At 47.6% G+C, this 24,229-nt stretch overlaps 11 protein-coding genes across 11 annotated transcripts; 5 read left to right on the top strand and 6 right to left on the bottom strand.

Moving 5' to 3' along the window:
* B0J16DRAFT_322409 (uncharacterized protein) lies at window positions 1-1,703 on the bottom strand (the record flags this gene model as incomplete). Its single annotated transcript, XM_046125701.1, has 3 exons — window positions 1-345; window positions 403-1,301; window positions 1,352-1,703. 3 exons carry the CDS (start codon window positions 1,701-1,703, stop codon window positions 1-3), a joined length of 1,596 nt encoding a protein of 531 aa, XP_045982107.1.
* Window positions 1,704-2,601: 898 nt separating this feature from the next.
* On the top strand, window positions 2,602-4,274 carry B0J16DRAFT_308041 (chaperonin 10-like protein). Its single transcript, XM_046124863.1, has 7 exons — window positions 2,602-2,710; window positions 2,767-2,821; window positions 2,878-3,024; window positions 3,125-3,686; window positions 3,737-3,765; window positions 3,815-3,907; window positions 3,993-4,274. The coding sequence occupies exons 1-7, from the start codon at window positions 2,629-2,631 to the stop codon at window positions 4,087-4,089; spliced, it is 1,065 nt and encodes a 354-aa protein (XP_045982106.1). The 5' UTR covers window positions 2,602-2,628; the 3' UTR covers window positions 4,090-4,274.
* A 673-nt stretch (window positions 4,275-4,947) lies between these two features.
* B0J16DRAFT_322407 (uncharacterized protein) lies at window positions 4,948-5,617 on the top strand (the record flags this gene model as incomplete). The annotated part of the gene is made up of 3 exons (XM_046125700.1): window positions 4,948-5,016; window positions 5,078-5,303; window positions 5,442-5,617. 3 exons carry the CDS (start codon window positions 4,948-4,950, stop codon window positions 5,615-5,617), a joined length of 471 nt encoding a protein of 156 aa, XP_045982105.1.
* Window positions 5,434-6,649, bottom strand: B0J16DRAFT_346087 (uncharacterized protein). The gene has a single exon (XM_046128383.1). It carries the CDS (start codon window positions 6,616-6,618, stop codon window positions 5,923-5,925), a length of 696 nt encoding a protein of 231 aa, XP_045982104.1. The 5' UTR covers window positions 6,619-6,649; the 3' UTR covers window positions 5,434-5,922.
* A 1,307-nt stretch (window positions 6,650-7,956) lies between these two features.
* B0J16DRAFT_402206 (uncharacterized protein) lies at window positions 7,957-9,586 on the top strand (the record flags this gene model as incomplete). The annotated part of the gene is made up of 2 exons (XM_046132626.1): window positions 7,957-8,875; window positions 8,928-9,586. 2 exons carry the CDS (start codon window positions 7,957-7,959, stop codon window positions 9,584-9,586), a joined length of 1,578 nt encoding a protein of 525 aa, XP_045982103.1.
* A 919-nt stretch (window positions 9,587-10,505) lies between these two features.
* On the top strand, window positions 10,506-12,095 carry B0J16DRAFT_357148 (uncharacterized protein; the record flags this gene model as incomplete). The annotated part of the gene is made up of 2 exons (XM_046129516.1): window positions 10,506-10,802; window positions 10,854-12,095. 2 exons carry the CDS (start codon window positions 10,506-10,508, stop codon window positions 12,093-12,095), a joined length of 1,539 nt encoding a protein of 512 aa, XP_045982102.1.
* Window positions 12,096-12,485: 390 nt separating this feature from the next.
* Window positions 12,486-13,128, bottom strand: B0J16DRAFT_386743 (uncharacterized protein; the record flags this gene model as incomplete). Its single annotated transcript, XM_046131593.1, has 4 exons — window positions 12,486-12,564; window positions 12,620-12,744; window positions 12,798-13,022; window positions 13,081-13,128. The coding sequence occupies 4 exons, from the start codon at window positions 13,126-13,128 to the stop codon at window positions 12,486-12,488; spliced, it is 477 nt and encodes a 158-aa protein (XP_045982101.1).
* A 1,138-nt stretch (window positions 13,129-14,266) lies between these two features.
* On the top strand, window positions 14,267-15,515 carry B0J16DRAFT_402203 (uncharacterized protein; the record flags this gene model as incomplete). The annotated part of the gene is made up of 3 exons (XM_046132625.1): window positions 14,267-14,417; window positions 14,472-14,576; window positions 14,730-15,515. The coding sequence occupies exons 1-3, from the start codon at window positions 14,394-14,396 to the stop codon at window positions 15,513-15,515; spliced, it is 915 nt and encodes a 304-aa protein (XP_045982100.1). The 5' UTR covers window positions 14,267-14,393.
* Window positions 15,409-17,391, bottom strand: B0J16DRAFT_346086 (lysophospholipase). The gene has a single exon (XM_046128382.1). The coding sequence runs from the start codon at window positions 17,296-17,298 to the stop codon at window positions 15,619-15,621; it is 1,680 nt and encodes a 559-aa protein (XP_045982099.1). The 5' UTR covers window positions 17,299-17,391; the 3' UTR covers window positions 15,409-15,618.
* Window positions 17,392-18,335: 944 nt separating this feature from the next.
* Window positions 18,336-22,593, bottom strand: B0J16DRAFT_165636 (uncharacterized protein). Its single transcript, XM_046122307.1, has 7 exons — window positions 22,101-22,593; window positions 21,834-22,047; window positions 21,716-21,781; window positions 21,391-21,660; window positions 21,123-21,342; window positions 21,042-21,071; window positions 18,336-20,990 (listed from the first exon to the last, which is right to left on the bottom strand). The coding sequence occupies exons 1-7, from the start codon at window positions 22,466-22,468 to the stop codon at window positions 18,481-18,483; spliced, it is 3,678 nt and encodes a 1,225-aa protein (XP_045982098.1). The 5' UTR covers window positions 22,469-22,593; the 3' UTR covers window positions 18,336-18,480.
* A 208-nt stretch (window positions 22,594-22,801) lies between these two features.
* B0J16DRAFT_346079 (uncharacterized protein) lies at window positions 22,802-24,145 on the bottom strand. Its single transcript, XM_046128381.1, has 2 exons — window positions 23,903-24,145; window positions 22,802-23,846 (listed from the first exon to the last, which is right to left on the bottom strand). The coding sequence occupies exons 1-2, from the start codon at window positions 24,048-24,050 to the stop codon at window positions 23,197-23,199; spliced, it is 798 nt and encodes a 265-aa protein (XP_045982097.1). The 5' UTR covers window positions 24,051-24,145; the 3' UTR covers window positions 22,802-23,196.
* Window positions 24,146-24,229: the final 84 nt, after the last annotated feature.

Below are 24,229 nucleotides of genomic sequence, written 5' to 3'. Positions count from 1 at the left end.
TCAAAGGTCGTTAAAGTCGAAAGGTACCAAAGATGCAGGATACATGTCTGGTAGTAAATCACTTCCATACATAAAATTCTCTTCCCAATTTATTTCGTTCGACGACGCATCGGCAACGTCATCATCAGCCAAAGGGTGCAGAAAGTCCGTGGTAACATGAATGCTCACGTGCGGTTGACCTTCCGAAGGCGAACTACGATCGTGGTTGGGCAATGCAGCCTCATGAATGATAGGATCCAGAAGCTCCCATATCATAGACGGAGGGAAGCTAATAGTTGTGTCAGTGATGCCTACTTCCGTTTGAGGTCCTAGGACAAGTGACTGCAGTCGGTTTAGGCTCTCCAGCTAGTCTTTTCATCAGCAATGGTTCACATAACCTCCAGCAATAGGTACCCTGCATACCTTTTGAGACACACATGGCCAGGTCTGCGACAAGTGTTCAAGGAACCTTTGTCCCTTGGCTAAGTTCTGACTAGCTTTCCGAGCAACCTTGCCGTTCCTTACAAACTGGTAAAGCCATGGAATAGTAGACGTTGCTGCGACAGCCAATCCGATGAGAGGATTAGATATCTCGACCGACAAATCGTCAAATATTCCAATGAGCCAAAACACCCAACCGGAGTGGAACAGGGCCTGGTCCACTACCTGCTGTAAGAACAGCCTAGACTGCCTGATTCCTTTATTGCGACGCAGAGCAACGAGATGAATGAAAGGATGGTTTAGCAGCGCAAGCGACGCGTGCAGTATCACATGTGTAGTCAACCAAGGATTCCAGTACTGACGGTAAGCCAGTATCTCATCTCGTTGCCTTTTGAAAGGAAATAGGCTCCTCATCAAGTGTTTTTGGTGAAATTGGGCCTCATACTCAAACAACGAGAGATTGAGTTTGGAGTACGTAGACTCTGGCAGCCAAGGTATCTGGACTTTTCCCACTCTGATGTCATGGAGGTGACATGCGACCTGGCTCCAGACGGCAATCATGCTCCCGGCATGCGTATTGATGCCGATATCGTTGGTCGCGCCAACTGCATTGTCGAAGTCCAGAGTGTTGGCCTCGTTCGTATCAAGGGGTATCGGCGGTGGGGGTGCTGAGCTGGATGGATGGTTGTAGTTCGAATCAGGCTCTGGAGCCCGCGACATATGAGGAAAGAAAATAGCTTCAATCATGTAGATACACCAATGACACCTGTTCTCTTCGTCTTGTTCTTCGATGTTTGCCGTCTCGTGCTGTCGAAGCTTGCGTATGCTCTCTAGACGGGTCGCTGTGCCAATGGACATCCAAGCCCGGGACAACTCGCTTTCTACAGAAGTGTAAGTGTAAGGTCTGGAAGCTGTTTATGTGGCATCTTACCAGCGACGTCTTTCAGCGCTAACATGCATAAAGCCTGGATGACTTCTACTCGAGGCTTTCCCTCGGCAGCGAGGCGTTGTGTAGTACCTGCTGCAGAACGGCTATAGAATTTAGCGGCTGCCGTGTGGCTCTTGTGGTAGAAATGATGTGTTGAAAACTGGAGCATAAGAGCTAGAAAGCTGTGCAGGAAGTACTGAGGAGCATTTTGCAGTTTTGCTCTTAGGCTATCGAGCTCAAATAGAGGTAGAGGTTGCAAGTGGACTGTTGTTTCGTACACGAGTACGAAGTGATCCAAGGCACTCTGGGGAGGGTCGGGGCTATAACGTAGGTTAGGACTGCTTTTATCGAACATCAATATCATTCAACATTACTGGGTCTCTGAGAAGGTTGTCGTTGTCAAGGTGGAACTTCTGTTTTGACTTGTTGTGCAGGCTTGTGACTGTATTTGTGCACTGGCTCGAACATCTTGTCCATTGTCTGATCTACTGGAAAAAAGGTCAATTATAAAGAAAACAAGTGATTCAATGATCACGGACCTGAGTAACTCGGACAGGGCAGCAACCTGCGCTTCAAGCGTTCGAACTCTGTCTTTTGTAGATTGTCTATAATAACGGTGAGAACAAGACGACAACACGCAGATATTTGAAGACCGACCTCTGGTTCTTTCGTGGTCGGATAGTCTTATCTTGTACCGAACTGCCTCTCAGGGCATACTCGCACGGCAGATTGAGTCGCTCACAGAATGAACAAATTGGTCGCTCTCCGGTACATTTAGATTTCTTTCGGCCGTGCACGGTTAATGTTAGCAGGGATCATCCTGGTCTTGAATAGTTTACTTACCGACAGGGTTCACAGGCTTGTCGGCTTCGGCGTGGTTGAGTCCCTGAGGCTGAACCCATCGTGACGTTTGCTGATAGGAAGTGAAGAATCTCCGCGGAGTATGACTAAGGACCCCAGGCACGTGGATCATGGGTGACCCATCGATACCTACCAATAACACTGGCCGCATTCGATGAGCGGGTCTCACATGAACGGTGTTTTTCTGACGCAAAAGGCGACCTCCGCTCACGTGAGTCAAAAGTAACGCTTCTGATTGGATGAAGACACAATGAAAATTGTTAAGGTGTCTTCCGCGGAAATTCATCAGAGTTCCGGTGATAGAAAGAGTGTGCTCAAAATAGACTATATAAACTTTAACCAGAAAATGATCGTAGATATATTCCTCTTCCCTATTTATCTTAAATTACGGGATCTATTTATATCATTGTTTTACCAAAATGTCAACTCCGGAACTTATGAAAGCCGTCGTCTTCGACGGACCATTCAAGGTCTCTGTGCAAGATAGACCTGTGCCTCAAAGTATACAAGCTCCTCAATCTATCACGCTTGCATCAACCATCTCTAACTTTCAACAGTTCAAAATCCACAGGATGTTATTGTCAAGGTCAACATGACCGCGCTGTGCGGATCGTTCGTGTTTACACTCACCTCAACCCATCGACATCTGAATATTGACAATAGTCCAGGGAACTGCATCTCTATCGTGGAGTGGAGCCGATAGAGCCCGACTTTATAATGGGTCATGAGTTTACAGGTACCGTCGTCGCTCTGGGCTCCGCTGTAGAATCTGTCAAGATTGGCGATAAGGTTGTTTCGCCTTTTACTGCTTCATGGTAGGAAACAAGCTTCTCCCTGTTATTGCCCCGTGAGACTTGCTTGCGAATCCCTCAACACTTCTTTGTTCTTTGAACTCATACTGACGCATCATGACAGTGGTCAATGCTACTACTGTCACAATGGCGGCTCAGCGAGATGTATCAATAGTCAAGCACTCGGCTCTCCTAATCTTGACGGAGCCCAGGCCGAATACGTCCGCGTCCCATTCGCGGACGGAACCATCATCAAAGCTCCGACAGGCATATCCGACCAAGCTTTAATTCTCATGGCTGACATATTTCCAACTGGATATTTCGGCGTTAACAGCGCGGTAGAGATGATGCCGAAGCTTGACTTGCAGGATGCGACTATCGTGGTTATAGGATGCGGCCCTGTGGGATTATGCGCCGTCGTTGCTGCGGCTGCCCTGAAGCCGAAACACCTGTTTGCTGTGGATAGTGTACAGGCCAGGCTTGAGCAGGCCGCAAAGCTTGGCGCGGAACCTCTTAACTTCATGGAAGATAAAGCTGGAATGGTAGACGTTGTGAAGTATGTGACTGACGGTCGTGGTGCCGATATCGTGGTGGAAGTCGTTGGTCTGTCACCAGCTCTCCGGACAGCGTTCGAGTTAGTTCGATCATTTGGTGCTATCAGCAGTATTGGTGTTCATAATGCCGAGGTAAGTCTTCTTTTATGCTCTTCGTACGGAAGAGTCCTGACTAGATACAGATTCCATGGTCTGGAAGTGAGGCTTATAAGTAAGTTACCTCTATTCACTTTAGAAATAGCGATGCTAACTGCGAGTAGCAAAAATGTTCGCCTACAAATGGGACGTTGTCCTGTAAGGAGCATCTTTCATGAAGCTATGGAGGTTCTAGAGCAAGAACAGCATTCTCTCGGGTATGTGCATCAACCCTGGGGCCCTCCTCGATCTAGACCATTGCAGATGGTAAATGCATAAGAAAATAACGCTAACATTGCATAGATTCTTATTCGATAACATCCTCCCGCTTTCCGACGCGGTGCAAGGATACGAGCTGTTTAATCAGTCTAAAGTTCAGAAGGTGATCTTCCGAACCTAAATACAGTTGTGGGGAACTACTGCGGGTAAACAAGATTAGCTATTCATAGACAACGGAGTTGAGAGGGTTATATCTTCAAGAAACGATTTAGGCCACGAACCGAGTCCATCTATTCTTACAGCCAAGACGGGCATATCTGCGGTGCAGAAAACGCCTCTTGCCGGAGGTACATAATCTGTTGACGGTAACATTACGCATCGCAGAATGTAAGACAAATCTTTCTCCACCAATGCAGATCGAATGTAGACGAGCTGCCAGAGACATCAACGGTAACAGTGACCGCATGTCTTGTCAGATAGGGCGTATCACACACACCGCTGTGTGTACAGCGATTATATCCATACTACGATGATTGTTATGATGATTATCTACTGTAGCCATCGTGAAGTGCTATCGCTGCACAATTACACACGTGCGATGCCGATGACTCGTCTCACATCATCAAGCTGCTTCCAATGGGAGGAGGAAGACCTTTTATGGCACGCATTACAGTCACGCATGACTGTGTGTAGCCTCTGGACTTGAACCTTCATTGGCATTAGGTTCATAGCCGTGATATTATTCGTTGTGTTGATTTAACCTGTACGCGTTGAGAGGCGTGACTTTCAAAAAACTTAGCTATAAGCTGCTTCCAACTTCCGCAACGTACCATCACTTTGGTGTATTGGGGGGCTGTTCTGTAACATCTACGGTGGAGGTACGAGATGGCTCGCCAGAAAATTATAAAGCAGATTCGCCATCCCATTTTCAGTCATGACACGGTACAAGCACAATTCTAGCACACACATTTGCATCTAACTTCCCGGCTTCCTGGAACGCCAAGCGATAAGCTTGACACAAACAATCGCATAGGACAAAATGCTTCCCCAAACTGCACTTGTTACCACTATTTTAGTATATGCTGGACGAGTCGTAGCAACGAACGTGGTGAGTGGTATTCTTCTGTTAAGACGACGTTCTTTGGCCAGGATGATAACCTTTGACCCAGCACGTCAATCAAGGTTGCATTCTCATTGGTGGTCAACCAGCCTGTGCTGGAAACGGCAAAGGTAGTCCGGTAAACATCAATGGCGGCTCAACTAAGATCCACGCACGCTTCAGTGGTAATAATGACCCCTTTGAAGAGAATTCTGGCTGCATCCTGAATGCCGAATGGTCCCAGCATTATGGGGACATCTACTTTGGAGCGGACAATTGTCTCTATGAATCCCAGGGTGAGTTCATCTTGAACGCTCGAATACTTACTTTGTTTGACGGTCTCTTATTTGGCGACAGGTCAAAACATCAACGGCCAGTGCTGTACCTCGGGACAGGAGTTTGTGCGCAACCCATATAACTACTGGTACGGCTAGGAATCGGTTCAAATTGGGAGTCTTCTCTGTATGGAATCGCGCTAAAGAATAGCGAAGATGGCTATTTGAAACAAGTGGCATTTACAAAACTAGACCCCGTCGGTTTCATTTTCGGTCTTTCTAAGAATTCTGGAAATCCAATGAAAGCGCTTAGAAAGAGACCTGCCCCCCTCTGAATGATTGAACGATGACGACTCCGCCATGTAAGATCATGGACTCGGAGAGTAATGACATGTTTCAAATTTACCGATTGATCGTACTTACAGCAGATTAGTAAGACAATGGATTAAAATGATGGTATTAAATAATACCGCGCCACATGCTATGCCCTTGTTGAATTGTGCAGTAACGCCTCACAAATATCAGAGCAAAACCTGATCAGTATAGGCTGTGCGCATGTGTATGTCCGGAAACTAGGTGTGTCTATATCCCGCCTCAGATCAGATCCTCAATAACAGCGATTGAATTGCAACCTGCAACGCTATTGGACCTCTACCAATGTAGCGTCATCAGCGTAGAAGCTCAAACGCTCACATGTACCAGTGACCAATACACTCGCCCCCGCGTCCAAACGATCCTGAGTCCAAGAGCACGTCGCTGTTGCAAAGACCCATTCATTCAATGGTCCTCCAAAATTAGTCTGACCAAACACAGCAGTTCCCGTGCCGCACGACAGCCCCTGAGTAAAACAGCCGCTGGATGATGTTGTCTTGACCCAAACAGAGAACTGGTAGTTTGTATTGGGCTTTATCAGCAGGGAATCGAGGGGCTGTCGGAAGCCGAGGTTTGCGGGGCCTCCTGGAGCGCCTGTCATATAGCCAGATTGGCTACCCCCGTGAACCTCGACATTGGACACAGAGATGGTTCCCACGCCTCGAGGTAATTCCCAAGGCGCGACGGTATCGTCCTCGAAGCCAGCATTTCGAAGGAGGTTTGTTGGTTGCTGTGGACCACTTGAAGTTGTCGTTGACGGTTCGACGGATGTGGGAGATGGTTCGGCAGATGTTGTCGCAACGATGGAAATAACTGTTGACTCTGTTGTTTGTAGAATGGACTCGCTGACGGCCTCAGTGGTGGTTGTAGATAGAGCAGAAGAAACGGAAGAAACGGAAGGTTTGCATGGAGATGCTAAAGCATATTGGCATAGAGCCAGCAGTTGTAGGTACGTTGGCTTCATGATAGTAGCGGCAATACCGAGTAGACGGGAATTAAGACACAGGTATAAAGAGGGATGGGCAGAAGAAGGATGGTCTTTTTATGCCTCAAGCCACTGTTGGACTTTTCCAATCAGTTTGATTACTTTGCATACAACAGGTCTAGTGGACAAAACTATTGATTTCAGCCGCTGCGCTATTGAATTTCCCCTGCATTTTTATTTTATTGTGGAGCATCCGGAAACAAGCAACCGATTGTTCTGGTAAAACATCACCGTAGCTTCAGAGTTAAATGGAAGGGTAAGATGGGACTTTGTAATTTTTTGGCTTCAATATGTTAGGATAAGATGGCAGCTATTAATGTGTGTTCATCGTCATAAGAGTTCACCGGCTGATGCAATATGTGGACGTGACTTGCCCAGATTTCACTTCACTGGAAACGGTCGCCCTTAATCACGCTATTGAAGAAGGGTTTGACCTTGGGCTTACAGTTCAAAGAGGAAGATAAATATTTGGATAATAATTGTTAGTTGATGGATCTGATCAATCTTGCAGCTGAATACTGTTTTCGATGAGACTGTAGACCGAGTTGGGATGGTCCCGGGTAGGTTCCATTTTTAGTTAAGCGAAGCGGCGTAGTTGAATCAAATGAGCGGGGAGTTGACAATTGAAAATGCATATTTTATTTTTCACATGACACCCTGAGGAGCCCGCTGCTGTGTTTATTATGGGCAATCTCTGCTCACATTTCCGATACCGACCATCGTTGGGGACAGACTGGGAGCCAGATGACTCTCAGAGAACTGCCTACGGCTCTCCTCGATACACGCTATGTGAACTGGACAGGGTTCAGGACTCTGGAACTTTCAGATATTTCACAGATAACCTTGATATGGATGTTAACCAAGTCCTAAGCAGGCGCAGAACCCCCCCAATGGTTGATCGAACTCTGTTGAAGTCATGGATACAAGAATGCCAGTCAAACCACGCGCATTGCGTGATCACTGGAGAAACTCAACAGGCGCTATTGCGGGCTACAGGAAGATTCAGGGTTATCGATGTTGAGACCAAATGCCTCGTCGTTCCGTCGGGAGATATTAATTATACGGCACTGTCGTATGTATGGGGAGGTATTCTACATACCAAAACGGATACCGAGCGAGTTGAGTGGGTTAACAGCCTCTTCGAGTCGGAGACGTCAACCAATCCGACAACTCATCGTCTTCGTATCGAGAACCTGCCAACCACCATACAAGACGCAATCAAGTTGACAATTCTAATGGGATGGAGATACATATGGATCGACCTGTTATGCATCCACCAAAACGACATAGCTGACAAGGAGGTATTGGTCAAGAAAAATGCACCTTATCTACGAGCAAGCCTCGTTTACAACCGTTGCTTCAAACGGACAGGATGCAAATGCACCCCTCGCTGGGTTATTTAGTACTCGAGACCCGGAGCTGGTTGGGGAGATTAACCTCAAAAACGATTCCATCCTTATGGCGCCTGCAAGGCCCCAATTGCCAGACCTTCTAGCCGGGACAGTATGGGCGACTCGCGGTTGGACATTTCAGGAGGATGTGCTCTCGAGATGCTGCTTATACTTCACGTCCACAGAGGTGTTTTATTTTTGCAAAGAACATCTTAAGCAATGCCCCTTGACCCGCGAAGCTGGAAACGATGGTTTTCGTAAATATGATGGTTTTGGTATTGGGAGATTCAACGAATGGAGAGAGAGCTACGTCCTGGAAACGAGACTCTCGAAAACTGCCTACCAAGCTGCCTCTCCCTGGAATGAAGGTTGGAGCCGATTCGGTAAAGGATCGTCCTGTTTGCGTTCGAGGGCTACCGTTCTCGATCGAAATGGTACCGCAGAGGAAGTCGCACAATCTGAGACAGGGACTACCAAGAAAGTCCGCTCAGTAGAAGACGAATGTTCGTTTAACTTCGCAGCTCAACACATAACAGAAACTGGCTTTCACGAAGAATATGCCAAGTTTGTGACTGATTATAGCCAGAGACAGCTATCGAATCCCGAGGATGTTGTCGAAGCCATGATAGGAATTCTCAACAAGTTTGATGTAACTCCCAACATTGAGGCTCATGGAATGATCGGTGGCCAGTTAGAGCAGGATCTTCTTTGGGTAGCTCTTAAAGAAACCTCACTACGGCGACGCAAAGGATTTCCAAGCTGGTCTTGGGCTGGGTGCATAGGCCCAGTTGTCTATGAGACTACAGCGTGGGGAAAGTCCACCCGCCGTTGGCTGTTTAGACCACGTAAGTCAGCATTTATTCCAAACTACAGGGACATGTAGAGCTAACTAGTTAGCGAGGACCTATAATAAAAAAGAGGAGCTAACTATGAAGCTTCTATTTGACATTCATATTAGCGCGGAAGGTTCTCTCATCGCGACGCTGAAGCGGTGGAGATTGACGAATGGTCCTAACCCTTATCCTGCTGACCCATTGCCAGGCCAGATGAGAAGGCCAGGGAGACTTACTATCTACACATACGTCGCACAAGTCTCCAGCCTCACTTACAAGACTTCCTCCATTGTTCGAAAAGACGCGACTGCATTCAATGTCCCAATACTCGTTGCAAGAATCGGTAATGACGATGAAGAAATCGCTGTCATTCCAGACTTTACCGTCACAGCTGACCCAGAGGGAGACTTCGTCCTGGCAATGATTGGCAAAGGAAAGAGGGAGGAAGAGACCGACAATATTGGCCCCTCCAGACCCAGTTACACTTTGATGACTGAGTATATTGTTCTTTTGCTCATGAAGCGTGGAGAGCATTTCGAGAGAGTTGGGCTTTCCCTCGTTCCGGCTGAGAGGAATATAGCCGAGGAAACAAGGGCTGCCCGGTGGAAACGATCTTTGATGAACAAATCTCTGTTGAAGGATGTTAGTAAACTCAGGTTTGGGAAAAAGGATTACATAGATCCACCATCTTGTTGGGTTCTACAATGGGTCTCTCTAGCGTAACAAACATCATGCATCAGATTTTCTATTTCTTTAGAGTTTGATTAGCAATAAATTGAAATCTGTTTGACAATTGTTCGGTCATACTCTATAGAAGGGTCACCTTAACGCTACAGCGCCTGCCCATGACCTTCTACCGAGCTTCAACAGAGAAGTTAAATAATTATTAGTGTGCAACGAAGTGGGAGAACGTACCAAATTTACATGCAATCAGTAACAGTGGGCACCATCTTAGTACGGGATTTCGAATTTAAGGAGCTGTGAAACGCGGAAAGGGCAGATGGCCTATCTATACTTGATAAATATATTAACAGCGGTAAGGGAAATCGAAACGGTACTTTCCAATTAATCTATGTTGCTAGAGGACCCTTTTGCCTTGTTAGAGATATTAGGAGCGCTGCTTAGCGTTTACCTGACAGGCTAAAACTGTTAAGTAAGAGAAGCAGTGGAATAGCGGCTTTGAATCACGAACTTGCACCTGTTCAATTCATAATGTGGTTCTTATCAATCAGCTATTAATTCATTTCAGTTATCATCTGAAGTCTTTTCGCACAATCTGCTGCGAAAAAGTCGTGCGTTGGGATACCCACGTTTGTGACATTAATCCTAGATATGGCGTGCTCAAAGGTTCCATCTAAGGTGCTTATCCACCTGTCAACTGCAAGAGATCGCACACCATCAGCACTCCAAATGAGATACGGTGTGGGAACCAGGCAATAAGCAGTGCGGGGAGAAAAAGCGAGTCATTTAATAGTTAAACAGGGTTGCTTACAATTAACTACCTTGGGTCATATAATGTTGAGGCTCTTACATGCTGAGCAACGCTTTCATATCTGCATTCCTGACTGAATTGAATCTGTAATCGTTGTTTGTTTGGACGAACTTTATTGTACTGAGTCATATAATATCCCAATCACACAAAATGAGTCCTTATCTTACAAACGGTCGATCGCCATCGCCCGATGAGCCAGCAAGGTTTGGTCCGGGTGTCCAAGTGGCTATTATCGGTGCTGGTGTAAGCGGTATCTGCGCCGCCGCATACCTCATCAGAGAAGGAGCCAATGTCACTGTATTTGAGCGATCCGGCGTCACATCAGGTGTATGGCACTACGATCCCAAAACACCGACAACTACAGAATACCCCAGCGAGAAGCCTTCGGCAGGCGACTATGTTAAATCGTCCCCAGGACAATTCATACCAAGGGCTACACAGGGAAAAGTAAAAGGCGCGAGCCATCCCCTTGAAACAGAAGATCGTGAGGCCCTCGAGGTTGCCTTCACGCCTCCAGGTCCCGCATACTTTGGTCTACGGAACAACATCCCCACAAGTCTGCTCTATAGCAATCTTGGTCCTTGGCCCAAGGACACCGAGGATATCACAGGCCGCGCCAACATCCAAAGCTATTTACAAGGACTCAGCAATGAATTTGGAGTTGACGATGCAACTGTCTTCCATACAAGGGTCGAAGACGCCAAGAAAAGCGACGACGGCAGCCAATGGAACTTGCGAACGATAACCCTACTCAAGGGTGACGGCCTCCCAAGACTTCTCGAGCGCAATTGGGCATTTGATGCTATCGTTGTCGCCACTGGTCACTATAGCCTACCCCGCATCCCCGACGTGCCAGGACTGGCTGAATGGAAGGCTCACTTTGGCGATACTGTTATACATACCAAGCAATACCGTCGACCAGAACGGTTCACTGGCAAAACAGTTCTTGTTATTGGCGGAGGAGCTTCTGCGTACGATGTCTGTCGCGAGGCGAGCGAAACGGCCAAGAAAGTCATTCATAGCACCAGAGGAGGCGACTATGATCTGCCTCAATCAATGTTTCCTGAAAGTATAGAGCACGTCGGAGGCATTGAAAAGTTCATATTGGAAAGGAATGAGATTACTGGTGCAGTGAAGGGCCACGTCTTATTGAACAATGGCCAGACGCTTGACAACGTCGACAGCGTTGTTCTAGCGACAGGGTATATCACTTCGTATCCTTTCCTTCAGCAATACCATCGCGATGATGTAGCTGTTGACAAAGCTACACGGGATATACTCGTGACTTCGGAAGGGAACATGGTGCATAACCTCCACAAAGATATCTTCTACACAGAAGACCCATCACTATCATTTGTCGGTGTACCTTATCACAATGTGACCTTCTCACTCTTCGACTTCCAAGCACAAGCATTGGCCCGAGCATTGACAGGAAAAGCAAGACTCCCAAGTCGGGACTCAATGAGACAAGAATATGATGAACGTGTTGCTAGCAAGGGACGAGGTAGAAAGTTCCACAGTTTGGCAGGCGATGGTCAGGAAATCCAGTATGTGAAGGACTTGCTGGACTGGGTCAACTCGACTTTAGTTGATGATCAGGTTGAGCCTCTGGTTGGCCCTTCGAAAGAGTGGCTGGACACACACACGGACTGGAAGGGCAAGATGAAACTATTGAGGGTAGCCAAGGGTGCTAAGCCTGGGGCACTATGGGCTAGACTTGGTGACCTAGAGAATGCCTAGTCAACTCGCCATCTGAATGTATTTACAATCTTTACAGCTATGTGTATGGCTGGATGAGATTGAGAACCCATTTTCCGGTTCGTAGAGGTACTCGAGAGCGGTAAAGATCTTGGAGAAACCAGAGTAAGAACCTAAGGCTAAACACATACCCGCTTTGCCTTGTCTAGCGCTCGGAACTTGTTGTTTGTATTATGACCTTGTTAACTCGAAGTATCTGGAAAACATGAGAGCTACACGATAGACACTGTAAGGAGACATCTCCTTCTCAAGCTCGAATCATAAGTCGATAACTGATTGAAGACCTACAGTCCCGTCACATGGAATTTTGGTTAAGGTTGGAGGCACGCCTCATTGACACCATGCCTAGTGTAGAAATCCCAGGTCGTTACACTATGGCTGAGGAGGCCACTGCTCCACAGGCCAAACACTTGGTCCAGCACAATTCATCTTGATAGCAATGACATTCCATCTAAAAACATGTTAATAAGCATCTGAAAGGTAGTAGAGATCGCGGCTGTACTTACCCATCAGTGTCAAACTGTTGCCCTGCGAGACCGCTACCAAAATGTATGCAATCACCAGGACCTTCAGCAATTCGGACATAATAGTCGAATACAGTGTTAGAATGAAGGTTGACGATACGGTTGCTCTGGAATAGAGTTAGTTACACGTAAACGGGTTCGGGTAAAGACAATAACAAACATCATTGCAAACTGCGATACCAGCATTATTGACGCAGGCAGCGCGAACGCAGAGTCTTGGAGCGAAAGCGATAACCCTGTTCATTCTCCTGATCTCGCCTACTGCATTGTTGAAATGGGCAAGGTGATTCCTGTAAGCGAAATGGCAAACAGGCGGTCCAGCAAAGGCCCGTTTATCGAGCGCAGTTGTTGCGCCATCTTGGCTTCCAGTTGGGAGACCGGTAACCTACGGACTAAAGTCAGCTTCGTGATTTGTATGTACAAATATCAATAGAGAGACAGACAGGAGAGCTGAGAGCGAAGAAAAATGATAGAAGGTAGGAGGATTTCATGGTGCAACCCGGTTCAGAGACTTTCCGGAGTTGTTGCGTAACGAGAGAAGGCGTCGAAGAAGGGAGGCTTTTACTGTTTATATACTCGAGATGTTCAACGCTACCGGTATTGAACATCAACCATTGGTACAGTCTCCGAATGGATTGACGGTAGTCAAGGTGTGATCAATCTGATCCTTCAACACTGCCTCATCCTTAGTACAAGATTAAGCTTAACTTTAAGAAACTCACTAGCCAACCGAGAGGACTCCATACGAGGCAATGATACCTTACCTGTTGTCTTAGTGGCTGCGGTGACGTATTAGGGTCACTATCACTGGGCAAATGGGGCCTAGGCGTGATAAAGTAAAGCGACTGCGCGGCACGAGCCTTGGCACCCTGCCGCGCCCTGTAAATGTGTTATTCTATCGAGTGCGCTGATGAGTATCTTTGTGCATAGCAAGATGTCCGATACCTTCCTCCTAGGCAGTTACAAGGAGACGCTGCATGTCACCTACAGCTTCAGCTCGCGAAGAGAAAGGTTGTCACGTGGATAATGAGGAAGATGACAGCCATTTTAGTATGCAGTTATCCAATCTGCAGCCCAGCTTGCAGGTGTTTGCTTTTTTCTTTTCTTTTTTCACCTCGCTTTCATTGTTTCTCAGCTCCTTCCTGAATCTATCAGCCCTTCCAGTCTCTATTCCTCCTAAGGAGCACCTTCCTTATTAGTGTAGTAAGTCTCTTAGATCCATGTAGCAGTAATCTAAGTTAAAGGCTGTTGGAGAAGTTAGTTCCTCTGGGGTGGGATTTCCCTTGCCAAGCTTTACACCAGCGACGAAGCTATAGAGACCCTTGTTATTGCTTTTTAGCTCTTCTTGGCGCAATAAAATAACGGGAACAATGGCGTTTAGATAAGATAACAGTCAACCTTGCTATCTGCTGTTCGTGCTGTGTTTCTTACCATACCGCTACTTCAGCCTGTTAATATCCAACCGCTAAAAGACTCGCGAATTGAAGTCTCTAATTAACATTTATAAGATACATAATACCAGGGTTCAGCGGTGATGAAAGCGGGGTAACGCTGTTAAGAACACTGTCAGATCTGCAGAGAAAATGACTTGCTGTCTGTACTTTAGCAACGGACGGTGGAATGTATAGCTTTGAGTTTACAATCTCGCCCATCACCTACTTTTGCTCAGTCAATATATTAATTTCTCTTAATTGGTAGAGATTCAGGAAGGTCGATTAATAGCCTGTCACTCTACGAGTCCCACTCAGCTGACAGGATGCTTGGAAGCAATTCATTTCTGGTAAGAAACCCTGTATTAGTATGATATTCAGGATTGCTAACGCCAGATCCACAGAATCAACGTTCCTTAAGTCCTTCTACACCAGCGACCCCCAATGTGTTTCTCGACGCAGCTGGTCTGGTCGCGGTCGCCGACCTCACCACGATCCAAGAAAGAACAGTTATTACAGGGAATGCCATATTGATGGATAAGCTGATCCTTTGCCCTGGGTTGCATATGCAACAAAAGTCAACAGCCTGAATGCTGGGGAATATCCTGCTTGCGGAAATATGGTGTCGGGCTATGTCTTTCGTGTTGAGAATCCGGCTACAGTACTACCTACAACGCGTGGACAAGACCGGCCACTCAACAACTCTCCATGTGTCTAAGACTAGAAGCAGAGCCAGTGGACTGGATATTAGGAGGGCTTGGTACTCTCGAATTCGATCTGCCTTATTTCCTCATTTCAACACCTCCTATGCTGCCGGGTTTGTATACCTGGTCGCTGTTCTATGGGGCCTCGTGGTGCTAATTCTCATGGGCATCATGCACGACTGGTGGGGGCTTGGGGTCGTTATCATGTTGATGATTGCGCGACTCGGTAACATCATTATCATTCGTCGAAGAGCTGCGCCAGGATGGTTCGGCGCATCAGAACCTGGTGTTGACAGTGACTTGCTGGTTCTTCTCAGCCAAGACCGATGGGCCAGAATCCAAGGCGCAGTTGACCACTTGAAAGCTGTTACTTCGGGCCAATGGCTTCGAGATCCGACGATAGGGAGAGCTGGGTCACAGGCTTTGCTACCTACTTTGATCGTCTATCTGGCGGCAGCCCTCGTTAGTAACGCCACACAGCTCGGCAAAATCTTAATACTGGTCCTTTTGGGTGGGTCGGTGGCTCTTTTGGCTATAGCAAATTCCTTGACAGACAAACTGTTGATGCACGGCTACGTGATTCAACGAGCAAACGGAGAGCCCAAGAAATACAGAAGACGCGTCGAACTAGCTGATGAGTTGGTGAAAGAGATCGGCCGCGATGACTGGGCGATTAGGATGGGCATGATTTCACATAAAACTGATTCAGACGGGTCAGTTACGCCAGGGCCAGTAGTTATGTAAACCAAGTATTGTAACACCTGCAAGGGCAGACTACATCTCTCGTTAGAGGTGTACTAATATACTTCCTAAAAGTAGCGATATCCATCCAAATTTCCTCACAATCTCAATTAAAGCAGTACTCTTTAAAGCATGCCTTACATCCTTTAGGCAACTTCCCGTCCTGCTTCTTCATGATACCACACGCGAGGCACAGCGGCCAGTTTCCCTTGCCACCATAGTTACCAACCTCCACGCCGTTATCGATCATTCCAACTGTTTCGTTTCGGAGATACTGGATCTTCGAAGTCGGCTGGCCGCTTACAAAAGTATAGTTGAAGTTGGGGATATAGATAATAGTAGCGACGTCCTTCTTGTTACACCCGAAAAAGACAGGCTTCTGGTTCAACTTCTTAGCCACAAAGGTCTCGGAAGATGGAATCGTCGGCATGCGCTTCAAGCCAGCCGCTACCGCTGCTTTGTAGGTGTTGACGATCTGTGTACCGTTGGGGTAATTGTCCTTTGTATCGGCCGAGTTCTCATTGACGATGATGACGTCCACATCCGACCTGTATAGGAATGGCCAGATGGGGTTGCCCTGGTAGCCGACGCCAACACCGCCATCTACTAGCTCCAGAGTCGAGAGAGAAGAAACCTCGGGGGACTTGCGACGGCCCTGGAAAGGATTGGGGATCAGACCGAAACTCTGGCGCACAGAGACCTCGTCCTTTCCTGAGCCGGGTGGGGAAACCAAGGCGGCAAAATTCTCAACCAGTGAGGCAGCGGCGGAATTATTGGCCGCGATGGGCTCACAACCTGCTGCAAACACGTTGGAGGATATTCCAAGCACGTAGGCTAGCTGGTCATAGTTGGTAATGCAGCGCTTGGTAGGATGGCCATTAGAGAAAGAAGTTCCGATGTACTTGGAGACAGCGAAAGCCGCAACTCCTGCATCCCATGAACCAAACTCGTACGGATGGAACTCGTACTGCGTCGCGTTTCGCTCTGGAATACAGGACCCAGTCTCGAGACCAAGAGCTGTGATGATCGGGTATGGTGCCAGGTGGTTCTTGAAGCTAGTGGTCTGAGCGATGCTGGACATCGTGTTACGGACTCCCCCGTTGGGGCCATCCAGCAGACCATACGCAAGTAGTCGGCCCCAAGGATCAATGATGGTTGGTTCAAAGCCAGCCTTCTGCTTCGCCTTCACATCTGCTTTGACCGTATCATAAATGGACTTCTTCTGAGACGAAACAAGAATGCTAGTGACGAGAAGACTGCTCTCAAGTGCCTCTTCCCAAAGGTTCTTCTGCAGAGAGCTGACTGTTGGGTAGTCATTGCTTGCAAGCGACGATAGAAGCCAAGAACCGCCTGAGAGGCCTGCCTCGTAGGTGAGCGCTTGATAGAGTCCACTGACGCCTGTCTTAACTTTCTCACGTCCATCAAACGCCTTGACAACACCGGCGCCGCTCAGCATGGCCCTGTATCCACCACCGCTGGATGTGAGAGCGATTACCGGGGCCTTGCCGCCATTTCCATAGGCATGCCCAGACCATTCTTTGGTGACGTCATCGAAGCCCTTGTCGACGGACTTTAGCCAGGCCTTCAAGGCGGCGGAAGCCTTGCGATGTCGCTGAGTGACGAAGCTCGACTCAGAAGCACTAACGCCTTTAGCGTCTCTGATCAGTGGGGTTGATGGGCATAATTCGTGTTTTGGTGCGTAGGCAGATCCGGGTGTGGGAATTGACGATCCTGTAACGACTATGACGCCGGACAGGCAAGCAACGAGGGCGGTGAAGGACACCATATTGCTTCTCAATGAAGGACGATTGGCACCGAGATCCTAAGACTCCGTGAGTAGACTTCCATGGCGGTCAAGTGATGATATAATATATGCAAGGCTCCAACACGTGTGGCGATCGTATGGCCTACGATATGCGCCATTTCCTTAGAGAACAAATGCATTGGTCAATTTATCCTTGCAATGTTGCAATCACTAGCAAGTGTTTGGACCGATTTGTGAACCTTCTCTTCCAGGGATAACGCGATACTAGTGTGCCGAGGTAATGGCGGGGCTTTAACCTCCAAAGTAGCTGCAGTAATACAGGTCGAGGTACAACACATAGGTCTTGTGCTCTACAGTCTCTAACTCTTGAGCAGACAGCCATTGCACTAGCAATTCGGCCTCTGGAAAATGAAGTCAACGTGAGAAGCTGAACTTCACAAAGATTAGTCACTGTAAGGCGGAGTAATTTTCGGAACCCAGTTCATGTAGGCCCCTACGGAAGTGTTAGTTGCCACCCCTGGAAATAGAGCCCATACTGGACTAGTACTGATTTATAGTATCGGGAGAATTGCCAGATGGATGGCCTGCGGAATGCGGGGTATCTAGACGGTAAGAAAACACTAAAAAGAAAAGGGACAAAACCCTGCCTACTTGTGAGGATAACCTATTAAGTAATCTTCCAATTCCTAAAGCCTTAACATTTTTGATATAATAGTAATTATCGCACTCTTTTAGACTTGTATCGATCTAGCCCTTTCAAGGGCAGCCTCCACAATAGCAATCCGTCCGTGATCATGACGTCGTCCTTCAGTTAGACACCAAAAGGCCGTTTTCCCACCCGAATCCACCCTTAGAATATTGCGTTTATCCAAACTAAGGAACAGCTCAACTAAACTATTGATCCCCTCGCGCATAGTCCACCAGAAAGGTGATTCGTCGTCCTCATCCTTGTCGTGAATATCCACTTTTCCGGTGTAGAATCAGTCTGACCAGATCTCTCCTGTCTTGCGAAAGGCACTGCCGCAGTGGCGTCTGGCCATCACTGAATTGGATTGACAAATCGACCTGCAATGTGGTGAGAAGTAGCCCCACCATTGGAATAGACCCATCATGCAAGTCTAGAGCTATCGAAAAGACGGAGACGGGACAATCATGAGTGACGCTTATGATTCTACTCCCTGGATATAAGACAAACTGTACCAGCTAGACATAGGTCCGTAAGACAGAATGTAGCAGGATGTCTGACGGTACACCATCTGCGTAGAGGGTCCTGAGAAAAACGGTATCAACTCCAGTTTCATTGCGTCGCACAGCATCATGGCGAACAAAAAGTTTCGTTTCTGTAAAAGATTCCCTTTGTGGGCAAAACTTGATGGGAAGAGCATCTAGAATGTCCATTTCATTGTGATGTGCGGCTATCTCTAGTAGATAGAATACGTCGAGATCTGTTGTAGCGGCGAAAGCGGCGTGCAGGATAAGAAGTGTGGCCACTGGCATTAGATCATGATATAAAGCCAAACGAAGTGCTTCGTCATGTTCAATCTCATCACTGCTGTCCTCAGAGTCCTCGATGATGGATTCCTCCGCTACACCGGGAAGGCTGCCCGTATTGACTCCTGCTTCTAGTAGGCTCACAAGAATCTCGTGAAGAGCCGTGTCGGGGTCGTTCTGAACTCTCTTTCGTAGGGTCTGCACTATAAGGAAAACGGCACCATCAGTGCAAACCTGTCTTTCCATAAGATCAGACACAAGTGGCTTATCAACGCGACTGATCGCATACAACAAGAGTTCCGGCTCCGTCTTTGGGTTTGCACCAGCGCTGAGCAGGGACAGTATTGCATTGTGAGCCTTCATCGATACAGCCATTCCCAAAGGTGTCTCTCCATCACTGTTTGTCATGTTAACGTGAATGAGGTGGTCTGAGCTCTCTCCTAGCTGATCAATTTGAGGGGCGTCTCGAACACAAGGTCTTTGGCCAGCTTGCAGTGCTACTGATTGGTTTAGAAGCAATAGAGCTAAGTCTTCTCGGCCTTCTCTGAGAGCAAGAAGAAGGGGACTGTTGCCGTAGGAATCTCTGGCATTGAAATCGATTGTGTGATGGTTGAGATATATCTGCAGGGCGCTGAATGACCCAAGGCCCACCAGGATATGCGGAGCTGTTGCACCAACGAAAGGCCAACCCATTGGTGCATGACTATAATCGGGATCCATTTTTAGCCATATATTTGACAACAATATCAAGCAGCCTGGCTGGTGCCATTGGACAAGTTCCAAAAGGTCGGCTTGCTTCATGCTACTTCGTTCCACTGACAGGATGTGTTGCAGGAGATATGTGACTGCGTATGGTAACAATGGGAACTTAACTGAGAGTTCGCGTCGGGATAGTTGGCTGCTGCCGAGTATATCTTCCAGGACCATGTACTTAAGACACGATCTGGAAATTTCAAAATAGGCCATCCCATGAATTGATTCAGCGGCCGGTTCTCGGGTGAGAAAAACCTGTAGCACAAAGTCGGCGGCCGACTGGTGAATAAACTGGGCTTCCCGGTCCCAGTCCTCACCATCAGTTTGATATACCTCCCAAACTTCCCTGCTCTTAAATTCTACCAATCCTCGTGAGATATGCCTGACCCTGATCTCAAAGTCAGACACTGTATCTGAATAGCAAGGATGAGCCCTGAGTTCTGATGTAGTTGTACAAGTCATATCTTGACTAGTGCTAAGGGCTTCCCGAAGCTCATGAGCAGACAACGGACGCTCAGAAAATAATACCCATCGGAATAGCTTGACCATATAGGCTCTCCCCTCACCCTCGGCGCCACTGAGTATAAAGTCGTAGATCTTCTGGAGATCCTTAGGGATAGCGATAATCGCCTGGTGGAGACTTGCACTGTTTGATCCACTCAGAACCTCGTTCAGAATGATATCTGTCACCAGGATAGCCCATTGAAATACCCCTTGGGCTTCTGATAAGATGTAACGTTCGATTTGGTAGCACCTTTGGCGTAAAGTCAGATCCTTCAGGCGACTTTGAACAACTAACTTAATGTCTTCAGTATTCCTTTCTTCGACAAGGAGTGTTGGCATAGTCTCGAAGCCTAAGACAGGGTAATGTCTCGAGGAGAAGCATACCTTCAACAGGCCTTCTTCTTTATCCACCGTACTCATAATCTTGCGGAGATACTGGAGCAACCTCTTAGCATCGTCCTCTCCACACTCGTCCAGGGCGTCGAGATATATGGTTACTGGTTGTTTTACTGTGCCCTGGCTCAGAACCTCTGACAGACATTCTTTGAGCTCTGATTCAGTCCAGGCCCACCCATCCTTACGCTCGTATGCCCCGAAGCGCTCCTCTTGGCGTCTGAACCGTTGAGTAAGGCCCTGTAGATAGGTAGGGAATTTTTCAAGTAGGGAGCTTAACAAAGCGCGATAGACGCCCAACAGGGTCCTTTGTAGCGACGCACCGCGACCGTGGATAAAAAAAGATACTACAAGATCGTTTGAATATCGACGTTGCATTGCTTCAGCGGCAAACTTCATTAAAACCGACTTTCCTGTTCCAGGAGAACCCTTTATCCAAAAAAGCCCTCGGGGAGCTTTCAGCCAAGCACGGTATCGTGAATCTTCAAGAAGCCATCCACAGGTATTCTTGTCATAATGGAGTTCAGCGTATCTGTGGTCTTGTTCCTGGAACGAAAGGGATCGTAGGCAGCCTTGAGTAAATCAGCAATGTTTAAGATAAAACTATCCTGCTAGTCGCGTACTCTTTTCGTCCTCAGAGAGTGAGATCTTGGCTGGCAGTGTAGTTAGTACATATTCCACTATGATAAGCTCTAACTACCCACTGTTATATCCGACTTGAGTTTGCAGGCTCCGAGAATCTTCCAAAAGGGGTTTCAGAGCCTGTAACACCCGCTGGTAGAGATCGTCTTGTCGACTACTGAACTTGACCATTTCGGAGTGGTTGCGATTGATAGGGTGTTGGCGAAGGCTGCCGCAGGTCGCTGAAGACACCTCAACCAGTACCTCGCTGGGACCGCTCAGTTGCCACTTTCCTCCCTCTACCTGAACTTGAGTTAGAAGATATAAGAGATTAAACAATTGGAAACATACCTGTTGTGCAGTCAAAGACCTCTCCGTCTCATAGAATGAGACGATTTGACGGCGTCTTGTACCTATTGCACTCCTAAACTCACGTTCTAGTCGACAAAGAAGAGGCGAGTTCTTGCCGAGAGACTCTAAAAGCGCTCGGTTGGGCGCATCATTGATCAATGGGACTAGACACTCAACGGCAAGTCCCTGGTGGGGGACTCCAAAGAACATAAAGCCCGAGATCAAGTCAAGCAGAGACCTTTCGGGTTCATGTGTCATTTGGACTATCGTCTATATCTTATGTCAGTAGAAAGAAATGGATAGTGTTTATGGACGTTCAACTGACCTCTTTAACGAGAAGACCTCCGAGACTATGTGCGATAAAGACTATAGGTCGAGAATGACCTGAGTTCTGAATCTCGATTAGACAGACACTTACTTTAATCATAGTTATTCCATCTCACCTGGATACTTTCAAGGTCAAGCTGGAAAGACCTTGCTAAGTCTGTTAGGTTTTGGAAGGAGTTACTATCAACAATCTTGCTATCATATCCATAAGAGAGGATTCTCAAATTTGGTTCGTCCACCGGTAAGCCGTCTCGAAGCCACATAAACGGTCCGTCCTTTTGTTTGAACGAGCCAAGTCCATGTCCTCCAAGGCCGGTGACTGCAACGATGCTGTTGAGAGGTCAATACTGGCATGTACGAAAGTATCGTTCTTGGCAACTCACTCAACATGGCAATCATCATGGTTCGAGCGCTGGAAAGGTGTGAATCCTCTGAAGTGTGTATCAAACACGATGGAACTACTCAAGTCCAGGTCCTCTCCGTCTTTCAGGTGAAAAGTCCATTCGTTTCTGGACCGGTCTAATAGGCAGGCTGGGATATCGGGGAAGCTGAGTGTAGCCGTTCTACTATCTTGACTGCTTGGTGATATTGCAACCGAATGGATATTGATTGTTGTTGTTGGGTCGAGATCCAGAGTTTCTTTGATAAGCTCTCGGATGCCTTCCTTCTTTTCATAAGCTAGCGGAATACCTCTCAGTCTGAAGTTTGTGTGGCTAGTTGACGGCATGACTAGTTTTGATTGCCGGAACATCAAAGTGAATACAAGTCACTGGAAAAGGGGTTTTGAAGCAGCGTTGGGGCCACAATGGGTATCAAATCGGCATTGGTGTTGCTGCTTGGAAGGTCGAGGGGAAGGGCAATAGTACCAACCTGGGTGACCATTGAGCTTAAATGAAAATGCCTTGCAAGGGACACCAGGCATTTATGCTTCAGTCTCGATTTTTTGGCTTGCTCTTAGGCAGAAACGCTAGAGCTTGTGGCTGAGAAATGAACCAATCACTACACCCCCTGCATCTCATTTTCAGCCCAGGATGTCACCAGGTGGCCAGCATTAATGGTTGTATACAGACAACTGAATGAGTTTCTCACATACAGACATCGAGACATAAATGGCTATCTTATTACTAAAGCTTGGTAAGGGTAATGTTCTCACGCTTACTTAGGCCCACTGAGCTACAAATGCAACTGCTTGACTTTATTTTAAATACCACTGACCTTAGATGGTGAATTTACGATCCTTAGATACTCATACGCCACGCATAGTCAAGTCCTTTCACTAGACCCAAAGCAGGTAACTCTCTGAGACAGTATTAACTGCAAACCCCTTTAGCGCCCTATTCCCTTCCACCCTGCAGCACTACCGCTTTTCAGCTGATGTTCAGGCAAGACGGGCCAATATAAATCCGCAGCCACAAGCCTACTGATTGGGGACCCAAAATGCAGGGCTGTGATTTGCTTCAATCATATTCCAATTACAGATTAACGGAAGTTACCGCCGCCATTGCAACGCGAAAGAGGAATGCCGCTCTGGTTCTTGATGCACACGCTGATAGCACCATCAACCCAGCTAACGCCCTCATAAGCTCCCTCATCGTGCGAGTCAGCCATCCAAGTACCAATCTGTCGCATAGACCCAACGCAGCCTTGGAACACGCGTCCGTATCTACGGTTAGTCCAGGGTTTGGTGATGACAACGCCTGTCTCTCCGGGGAAAATAGTGCCGCGGACCGTAATGGTGGCTTGAGTCGTCCAGCTACGCGAGTAGTTGATGCCAAAGTTGGCGCCGAGTCGGTCCTTGACAGCCTTCCAGTCAAGTCCTGCGCTGACGGTGACGCCGTTGGAGGTACTGTAGGAGCGGGCAATGGATACATCGATGCCGTTACGGCCTGCGCCGATGACGACGGGGGACATCTGCACGTCCCAGTCGACAAATCGCTGTCGGGTATCAGTTACGTAGGAGGTGGTTCCATCGCAACCGCGTTTTTCGACATCGCGAGCGGCAAGAGCCTTGGCCTCCTCGAAGGCCTTGGCACCAGACTCTAGGAAGGCGTGATCGATCTCAGGAGTCTCGGTACTGATGCCCTGAAACTCAAGAAGCTTCTCGTAAACGCTGACGTGAACGACTTCCACTAAAGACGGTGTCAGCTTGCTAGCTTTGATGAAGCATGCGTAGATGGAAACTTACTGCGACCACTGCCATAGAGGATTACTTCATCTGGCCTAAGGACGTGTTCGGGAGTCCAGACGGTTGAGTTCAGATCACGCTCAGTCATGACAGGAACAGCATTGGCAACAGCGGCCAAGCCAAGAAGGATGACCTTGATGGGGATCATGGTTTGGTTGGGTTGATTGATGGAAGTAGAAGAGGTGGTTGATTATCTTAGTTGAAGAGCTGGTTGAAGAACAAGAATGACAAGATATGTCCGAGTCTTTATACTTCAAATCGTCTACTGCTGAGGTCCTTATCAGGCTTTCTTTCATGTGAGAATCATCAAGACGAGTCAGTCCACAG

Source organism: Fusarium flagelliforme (assembly GCF_020744385.1).
Source record: "Fusarium flagelliforme strain FIESC 12 MPI-CAGE-AA-0113 chromosome Unknown B0J16scaffold_5, whole genome shotgun sequence".
Taxonomy (NCBI): domain Eukaryota; kingdom Fungi; phylum Ascomycota; class Sordariomycetes; order Hypocreales; family Nectriaceae; genus Fusarium; species Fusarium flagelliforme.
Note: the sequence above shows the minus strand (reverse complement) of the source record. Positions and strands in the feature narration are given on the sequence as shown.